The following is a 10058-nucleotide window of genomic DNA, read 5'->3' as shown; positions in this document are numbered from 1 at the left end:
GGAGGGGGAGACTATCATAAATTATCTAATGCTCATATTCAAAAGATATATCTGGAAGAGCAAAGTCTTGTTTTCAACTAATGCAGCCCCTTATTAGGCTCAGAATTAACAAGTCATCATGCTGATGAATTGCCATGTCGTCACTGCGTCTGACATAGGCCAATCTCTGGTCAGCTACGCCACCTCTGCAACAATTCTTCACGTACTATAATTGAGTGCTATACTCAATTGCTTGAAATTGATGAAATAATTACCAACACCAATTGATAAGAGCACCCAAACAATAATTGACTCTTCTTTCCTTATTTCTTTATTAAGACATCTAGTAATTTATTTTTATTAAAGTTCTTTAAAATAATACTGTAATCTAGAGACGACGGATTAGAGCCCATTTATTGGTCCTTTTTGGGGCAAAATAAAGGAATAATGTGGTTTCTCTTTTGATATTGCAATCCAATGATTACTAGTACATAGTATACTTTCATTGGTCTTTCATGAAATGTAATTAAATATCATAATTTACTTTTCTGTTGATTATTTGTGCAACATATCAAATGGCAATTTGCTAATTTGTTCATCTTCATATTTTCTTTCATCTTGAATACTAGATTCCCACATCTATGCAATTTTCTCAACTTCACTAAAACATCTCAATTTTTTCCTTTCCAGACTTTGCAACGGTCAAAATCAATAAGTGTATCTGGATTGGACAGAGGAAGAGTGATGCAATTTTGCAAAAACAAACTTATTGACCGCTGCCTGTCTTATCCATTTTAGATTATCACAGCAAAATTTATCGCGCAAATCCATGGAAGTTGTGCTCGTAGAGTAGAACTGGATGCATTATTAGTCTGGCTTTGTCATGGCTCGTGACATTGCTGAGTCGTTAAGCCAGCCCAAATCAACTAAAAAAATGATTTGAAACGAAATGCATGGCGATGGAAGACAGTTCACTATTACGAAATCTATAGAAAATTTTCCATTTTGGATTCCCTATATAAATTTAAATGTCGAAATTGGTAAGTCAACCCAGGATTTTTCCAATGTGTTTCCACAATGCAGCCGATAATATTTTCATGCATGACTAGAATTTATTGTAAATTAAGGAATATGTCTTTTTTTTTTTTAAGAATTTAAAGATGGGACATATCTAGCCAAAAATAGTTTTCGTGACACGGAATGAATCAAAGAAATTAAGAAAGTTTTCAATAACAAGACAATCTCTTGTCGGAACAATTTGAATTCTCGACAATTGAAAGGAAAATAGATATCGTGATGTGACTGGAATCTTATCACTTAATTGTTGTGACTACATTCCTACAATAAATGTATCAAAATTCTAGCGATATTAGCCTTTTAATTAGTTACTTATTGAAAACATAAATAGCTTGCTTTGCTTGTAAATGTAATTTTCTCTCTATCTTTTATCTTTTTCTTTTTTTTTTTTCAAACTATCATTCAGCCAAAAGCAGTAGTAATATTTTCCAGGGCTTTAAATGTCTTGCAAGCATGGAGTTGGACATCTTGCGCCTGTCACTATTACAAAGCCATCCAAATTTATTGAACTATGCTGGTTTTGAAGTTTGAAACTGTATTAAATCAAGAGACATATGGTTTATATTTCATTAACTTTGATAATACTTCTGCACTTTCACTTCAGCATCTACTCTACAATTAATGTTCCAGATTGAGTAACCAGAAGATAAATATGCTTCTTCTGAGTAATCTGCACATGTGTGAACATTAATGATCAAACCGTACTTCATTCATTATTTTCATCTGGCAGGGATCATATCCTATACTAATTTACAAGCACAAAACTAAGAATATAATATAGATCTTGTCATATAGTATCAACTACAGTGTAAAATCTGTTATGATAATCTGTATACATATACGTATTGTTGCAAGTTGACCATCATGATGAGAGAAAGGTCATATTTCATAAAGCCCACAACTCAAGCCAAATTAAATAAAAATAAAAATAAAATCACCCTTTAGCCAACTTCAACTTCGAAAACCACCAGCCTATTCTATCACTATGGACTCTTGTCACATTCACAAACACCACAAAGTCTGGATTTTTCACAAAGCAGGACAGCATTGAAGCCTAGAAACATGTTGCTCAGAATCCAAGAGCCAATTGTAAATTCTTCTGGGATATTCTTTGATTAAGGAATTCTTGTTAAAGATTAGGTATCTAGTTCGGAAGTAGGATAGTTTGGTTCGTGGCCTTGCATTATGGCGGCGCACGTACTGGGATAATGATTAAAAGATGCAAGCAAAAGTAAAGCAATTTGACCCTTCCCCTGAGGAAGAAACACATGAATGAACATTAGTTAAACAAAGGGACGGCTGTCCTGACTCCTGAGGTGTTCACTTGACCGGTGGGAGAAAATATCGCATACATTACAAATACATGTCTAAGCCTTAATCTGTACGATTAAATCATGCAAATGTGGTCTCACTTTTCTGCTATACCAATAAAAGTTAAGCGCCACATAATATTACCAAAGTTTTCTCGAGCCCGTGACTAGGCAGTAGACATGGAGGCTCTTAAGAGAGAAGGCTAAGTGTAGTGCACAGGAGATCAGAAACAAGAAAGAATCAAGAAGTGGAAAGATTTCGACAAGAAGTGGACAGGGTGCAAAGAAAGGCCACTAAATCAGAGTAGACATATAAAGACCAAATCTACGCATCATACACTAGATTATATATTCATTAAGCTGTGGCATTTTAGCCAATATCATCAGCTCTAAACCATAGTCGGCTCAATCTGCTGGAAAGATGAGACGCCACCACATCGCAATCAACACTTTGGTCTCTGTGAGAATTACTGCTGCATGTCTGTTTTGTTATGCTCAAATTCATCATGCTGGATAAAAATATAAGTTAGACTGTGTTTATAGAAATATCGAGATCATGGACAACTCAAAAAACCTTGAATAATTGACTATTACACGCTACAACACTTCGTGACAATATTAATTTTTTGTGACAACTTGCGTTATTGCCATCCTGTATACAATGCCTTTTAAGAGTTTAACTCCACCCAAATACACAGCAAAAATACTACAATACCACACTTCAAAATTCAAAAACTGAAAGTACAATTCTCAAAAACCCTCGTCCCTCCCCCCTGCCCAACCAAGCCCCAGAAATAAAAAACCCTGAAACTCACTGGATTTCCGCCCTTCCGCATACCTTCCACTCCCACAAAGTCCCCAACCCTTCTCATCCCTGGTCGTCATGCAAGACTGCAACTTTTACTGGTTCTCCAAGCAAATCTTTTCTCCTCCAAAACCAAAAACTCTGCTCCATCAAGAAAACGATAAAACTGGCCGTTAATGCAAACATGAAACACCTCTCTATCTTGCAATCCAATCCCACACAACCCCACCCCTGCATTCCCCGCGTGGGACGCCGAAATGCCACAAAATGAATAAAGAAAACAGTGAAAAAGCTAATTTTTACAAGTTATGTACATCTCATTCACTACTCAATATTCATTTCCCTTTTCTCTAGCTCTTATCCACCCATCTATTTCGGAAGGAATATATACGCACATAATCATGTATCCTACTTGCCTAAGAGAGGGAAAAAAAAAAAAGAAATAAAACCCACTATAAAAAAAGCGGGAAAAGAAAGGAAATCCCAATTCTCTCTCACACACCTCACACACAGAAAATCACAGTTTAGCTATTACTACTAGTATCTGTCTACACAGCGGCGCACATACATCACACACACACTCTCCTTTTCAACGCTCTCTCCCCTTCATCAGATCTCTCGGACGTATTCTTCTTTGGAGATGTGTGCTCTTTGAGCAGATTTTCCCCAAAGAGCTCCTCACCCAAGAGCTCCTCACCCCATAACCCCTTCTCCTCCCCATTGGAATCCATCGCAACAAAAGTATTCATGTTTATTTAATATATACTCATGTATGACGCAACTGGTTGGAAATCGATTTGTTTTTTACCTTCTTTTTTGTTGTTTTCTCACCGTTTCGCCCTGAATTTTCTGATCCAAAGCCCTGTTTTTTCTTGCTTGTTTTTTGTGTAACAGAACTTGGGATTCTTGATAAAAGTCCTTGGAAATGGAGGATACTGATACTGCTAATACGATGAAGATGAAGTTGTTTAGTGAAGAAGAGGTGAGGGACATTTACGGGTTGATATGGGGCTGCGGCGGTGGTGGTAGCGATGGCGATGACTACATAGAGGTGTCGTGTGGCTGCACCAGCCATCGATATGGGGATGCCGCAGGTCGACTTCGGGTTTTCTCTTCTGGTTTTCTTGAAATCAGCTGTGAATGCTTCCCTGGTTGTAAGGAAGGTCTATCCCTTCAATCCATCCTCCATCCTTCCTTGGAACTCTTGGATATGTACTCTTATGTACAGCATAGGAGTTTATATCTTGATCCCGTATGGGATATGGGATTTTGTTGAATGCATGCAATATAGGTTATTTTGTGCGTAAATTTTTATAAGGGGATCTGTTTTATTTACCGTATGACACAATAAAATGGATGGTTTTAGTGGGATTTTGTAGATGGTATGAATGTTAATTTGTCTGGGAGGGTTTGAGTTTTGATCAGTTATCTTAGTTCAGTATCAGACTCCTTTGAGTCCCTTCTGCGGTGGTATTCGTCTGTTCAAGTTTGAACTGAAGGATTGTAATTTTTGTTGTTTGTTAGGATGAATGTTACACTGAGAACTATGTTGAAGGTAAGGAACCAAACTACACTGTATTTGTTTACGTGATAATGGTTGCATTTGAGCTATTTTTCGTGTCAATTTTAGATTTTTTTGAGGCAGAGTTCTGGTCTTGTGGTCGGAACAATCGTGTGGTGGAATGTTCATGTATATTTTTAGTGCGAGGGGATTTACTTAACTTTTGTTCACGATTGGCTCTTTTCACATTTATGGCTATGTCATGGTTTGTTGTGTTCTTATAAAGCTTTTGTTAGGTCTTAGATTACTGTCTGTGTACTATATAATCTATGCATTTGTATTACTAAGTATGCATCTTCTCTAATTGAAGTTTTGCGGACTTGTCCTCCTGATGTATAACATGTTGCTGCACATTGCATTTTGTACTTTGTGTACGCTTAATCAGGTTTTCTGACAGTATATTCTTCTACATGTTAAGAGTCTTGTTCTTGGAACTGTGGCTTGGAATGGCCATCTTTTGAAGTTTACTGATTCGTAATTAGACTTGCATTTCATTTAGCCATCTCAAGTAATTCTATTTGGATAAATTTGACTACCTGCTTTTACTCAAAATGAAAAAAAAAAAACTGGTAGCGAGAACTGTCTGCTGTAATAATTAAAATGGCTGCCTCAAATTGTTTCATGGTTATACAGCTTAAATTCAGTCATTCAGTGCAGTTATGTCATATATGCTTCTCATGCTTTAACTTTTCCATCAGTAGCTATTGTTGATTCTATAGTTTTTGGTATGCATTTAAATATACTCCTTTGCCTGCTGATAATATCTGTTATAGCTATGGTTTATGTTCTCCATTATGTCATTTTTGTTGTCTTCACTTTTGGTAGTACACTTTTGGTTATAGCTGTGGTTTACTTTTGCTTTCAGTCACTTTTGGTTATAGTTATAGTTTACTTTTGCCTTCTAATAGTATCTGCATCTTGTTATTAGACAAGCTGACACCAGCTGCATTTGAGCAACATTCTGGAAGAGAAACATCTAGGAAATGGAAGAATAATATCTGGGTTATTGTTGATGGGTACAAAATGCCCTTGTACAAGACAGCATTGCTCAAATATTACAATCAAGCATCAAAAAGTGGTAATGGTTCAAGCAGATCACGCAATGTGAAAGTCCATCGTGACGAGTTTGTTAGATGCAGAGAATGCAATAAAGAGCGCAGGTTCCGTCTCCGCAACAGAGAGGAATGCCGCAGTTACCATGATGCTTTGGCAGATTTAAATTGGAAATGCTCTGACATGCCTCATGATGAGTATGCTCGACACAATTATAGATCTGTAGCTCTAATACTTGCATCAATTTTTAGTTAAAGAGCACTTGTCAAACCTGGTTCTACCGCCCTCCTCATCCTCTCCTCTATCCATCTATTGTTGCCATTATTTAGTAGGAAAAAGCATGGCTCAATTCTTACGGCATTTTTCAGAAAGTAAATATTATTCAGTGTTGAAAATCTTTCAACTTGTCTTTGTTTTTGTAGTGCTAAAAATTAACCAATGAGTAGCATGTTTCTTCCATTTCCGTCCACTTAGTATAAATACAATGCACCTTTTCACATCTATCATCACCTAGAAATAGCGAGACTATGGGTGATGCATATTAGTTCATGACCATAGACCTGTGTGTTTTTGTGGTTGAACTCTTTGGTCTAGCGGCTAAGTTGTTCATAGAGTGTTTATATGCGAATATTGGGAAGACTGGGATTTATTAAGGGAAATTTAAAGATGCTATGTGGACAATCACATAGTTGAGATGCTCACACATAGAAACTAACATCTAGCTTGTGATTCGATTAACTTTTATCTCTTTTTAAAGACTGGATGAATCTTGGTCGAAAAGGACAGGAACTGATGCTGTTTTACTCCTAGCTTCTGGTCTTCCTTTTAGGAAAAATGGGTAACTCCCTGAAAGGCCAACATGGTATAAGCTTGTATGTTTTCTTTGGGGCTAACTGAGATTTTGTATTTGAGGATTATATCCATAGATTGGCCAAATTGAATGAGTTATGAATCAGGAAGGTGAAAATGTGATAACCTCACATATTAAATGTGGTCAACGAAACAAATATTTGCTGGTTGGGGCGTAGCCCTTTTGGAGGTTAACTCGTACCTTTGAAGCTTTTTCACCTAGTTTGGATGCTAAATGATTTTATATCCCACTAAAAAATCGGTGTAGTTTGGAAATGCTTCTAAACTAAATTAAGTACTGGATTTTTCTTTTGACTATGAAATTTGCCTGCCCACAGACAGCTGTCGCACCTAATTGTGAATTAATGTTCTCTCAACTTTAATGCTCTCTGTTCATTCTCTTGTGAAAAAATATGTGTCATTTTAGTTTCGTTTTCTGATTTTTCATGATTGCATGTATGACAAAATTTTTACGATGATGTATCCAATATAGGCATGGCGCTGTCCAAATTTGAGATCTAATAGTCCTTTTTAGTTGACCTCCCAAGAAAAAGTGGGCAGAGATATTATGGGGACGTATTGGGGCTTCATTAGATGTAACCCTTGCCTCTCTTTAACCGTTCATGATGGAGCAATTACACTTGAACATATGTATAGGACTTTGATAGGATATATATACTGGTGATGTAGATATAAATGTGTTTATTTCTGATGATCTAAGTGTAGGTTAAAAAGATCTTAACAAAGTTCTCATAAACCGATTTTCAAGTAGTTAAATGGAAAACATTTATGCTTGTGCACCTGATGCATATTGATGTTTATGTGCATTTGTTTTTTCTTTTTCTTTTTTTTGTTGGTGTTATGAATGCTAATCAATGTGCATACTTGTGTTCGTAACCTATATCCCAGGGTTAACTGTGACGATGATGAAGAAAGAGCAAGTCGCAGGATCTACAGGGGCTGTTCCCAATCTTCAACATGCAAGGGTTGCACCTCTTGTGTCTGTTTCGGTTGTGAAATCTGTAGGTTCTCAGACTGCAGCTGCCAGACTTGCTCTGATTTCACTAGGAATACAGAAGCTTAAGTTAGCAATATCACCAATAGATCCCTTCTCAAATGCTTACATTTCCCTTTTGTTTGGTAGATGTTCTACCCATCATTTCTTAATTAATTAAACCTAAGCTGATATTCCCAGAAAGCTCTCTGACATTCTCTTAGATCAAATTTAAATTTCAGTCTTCAGCACATGTTGCTGTGTTTTAAAGTATTATGAAATAACTCCGTTGCTCACCATACTATAATTAAGAGGAAAATTGATTATTTATTTCTTGTTTGCATTTCATCATGTTATTTTATGTTTAAAACTACCCTCTTCCCAGCTGTTTATGACCACTGTAAAAGCTAGACTTCAATCACTAGGGTGATAAATTGCTGAAGCATGATATTTAATGCTAGCTCAAGGCACCAGACATGCCTAATTGAAGGCTTAATCTATTGCTTCATCTGCAATATTTTGCTGTTGCTGTTGGCCAAGGAAAAGCCTTGTAAGGCTACTGGCTCCAATCTACTTGTACTTCAAATTGACAGAGAATATATCTTGTTCTTTCTTCAGTGAGAATTTAAACAACGTTATGATCTCTCACCAGCAAATAGTTCACTAAATTTCTCCATTTCTGTTTACTACAAAAAACAAGTTCTATTTCTTGTTGTTCTAACTTGAAGTAAACCCGGTTTGGGTATCTCCACGGAAGGCAGGCACTTGGAATGCTGAAGGTTTTTGTTGCCTTCATTCCTAGTGAGTACCGAGTATCTCAATTCCAGACAAGGATTTTCAGTTTTGAAAGGCTTTTGCTTAACAAGCAAAACCATATCAGATCCTGCAGAACACAAACCAATTGTGAATTAACTAGAATTTCAAATTCCTTTCCACATTCAGTCGACGTACGTTTTTTGTTAATGAACTCTTTGTGGTTTGCACTTTGCAGGCAATCAAAGTGAGCTTCCCATTTACATATAATAGAAGAAGAAGACATACTTAAACATTTCATGTAAAATATTTTGAAATCTAAGAATTGTCAAAGCATCCCATGGTGGACGAATTTGTTATGTACTGAAAGCCAGACCATTACATGCTCTTCGAATCTCATGGTGCTCTTTTGGTTTGTATAGGGAAGAAGATATGATAGTTAGTAAAAAAATGAGTGCTGATGCTTTAAGCATTATTGTGGATGAGGAGCGACAGTTTCCTCAGTGTCTTTGAACACTAGTTGTAGAGTTTCGATCGAGTCGTTGCTCGTACATGTAATTTTTTTACCATTAAAGCAATGAAATCATCTTATCGTTTCGACAAAAAAAAAAAAAAAAAAGCCAGACCATTACATGCTTTTCGAATCTCATAGATGATGATGAACTTATCCAATGTGACATTTGGCAATCATGTGAGCGCTTCGCTTAATATGAGTCAATAGTTTGTACTTCTACCAATGGCCAATTTGCACTTCGCTTAATATTAGCAATGTTTTCTGTTTCGACCTCCCCTCCCCCCAAGGCTCTAACCAAAAAAAAAAAAAAAAACCTTTCTTTTCGAAATTATATAATGCAATTCATTTGTGAAAAGATAATTCAAATTCAGTCTGTTATTGCTTGTACAAGTATTCACAAGGGTAGGAAGTCCACAGCTAGAGAGTCATTAAAGTACTGATGAATTCTCAAGTTGGTACGTATTGTACTACAAACAACACAGAGGACGCCATCATTCGGCCATAGCAAGACTATGTTCCAAGCTGACACTTTAATAACGAAGTAGCAACTGCAGCACACGCAACTAAGCCAATTAACAAAGCCGCGAAATCAATCAACGAACTGAACTTAGCCATGTTGTTTCCTGCTCCTTCCACCACCAAATTGACCACGACCCCTACGATTTGGTTTTCTACATCCACGTTATGCTTACCATGTCTAAAGCTTTGGTATGTGTCCCGTTTGCCAGTAAAAGATGCAAGTTACTGTGGTTCATAATGATGCATTGTCTCAGACAAGTTTGCTGGAGCTGCTTGATCTCTGACGTTTATGGGGAGGGAGACCTGTTGACCTGGTGCAGTCAATCCAATTGGTGAACGGCGACTCGAGCTTCAGCATGTGTCCTGATTATCCAGCAGTCCGCCCTTTCTCAATAGGTACTTACTTTTAAACGAGATGGGTTAGAGTCATAGGTTTGAGAGCTCGTGAGTATTGGACCCTTTTCGCACACACATGCACGCACGTACACATACATATATATAATTGGATTTGGATATATTTGCATCAATCCATTTATACTCCTTTAATGAATAGATATGAATATATCTAATTATCCATTTTGCTGAGTCTAGCATTGTCTATGGAATCGAACGAAAATTTGTAATTTCTCATTAACATCTACTTT

The 10058-nt window shown here is 36.8% G+C and overlaps 1 protein-coding gene across 1 annotated transcript; it reads left to right on the top strand.

The window, feature by feature from the left end:
- Positions 1-4021: 4021 nt before the first annotated feature.
- On the top strand, positions 4022-7916 carry LOC113687297 (protein ULTRAPETALA 1-like). Its single transcript, XM_027204939.2, has 3 exons — positions 4022-4334; positions 5661-5982; positions 7544-7916. Exons 1-3 carry the CDS (start codon positions 4097-4099, stop codon positions 7716-7718), a joined length of 735 nt encoding a protein of 244 aa, XP_027060740.2. The 5' UTR covers positions 4022-4096; the 3' UTR covers positions 7719-7916.
- Positions 7917-10058: the final 2142 nt, after the last annotated feature.

This window comes from Coffea arabica, chromosome 5e, assembly GCF_036785885.1.
Source record: "Coffea arabica cultivar ET-39 chromosome 5e, Coffea Arabica ET-39 HiFi, whole genome shotgun sequence".
Lineage (NCBI taxonomy): Eukaryota > Viridiplantae > Streptophyta > Magnoliopsida > Gentianales > Rubiaceae > Coffea > Coffea arabica.
The sequence above is the reverse complement of the archived record's forward strand: the minus strand, read 5'-3'. Positions and strand labels throughout refer to the sequence as shown.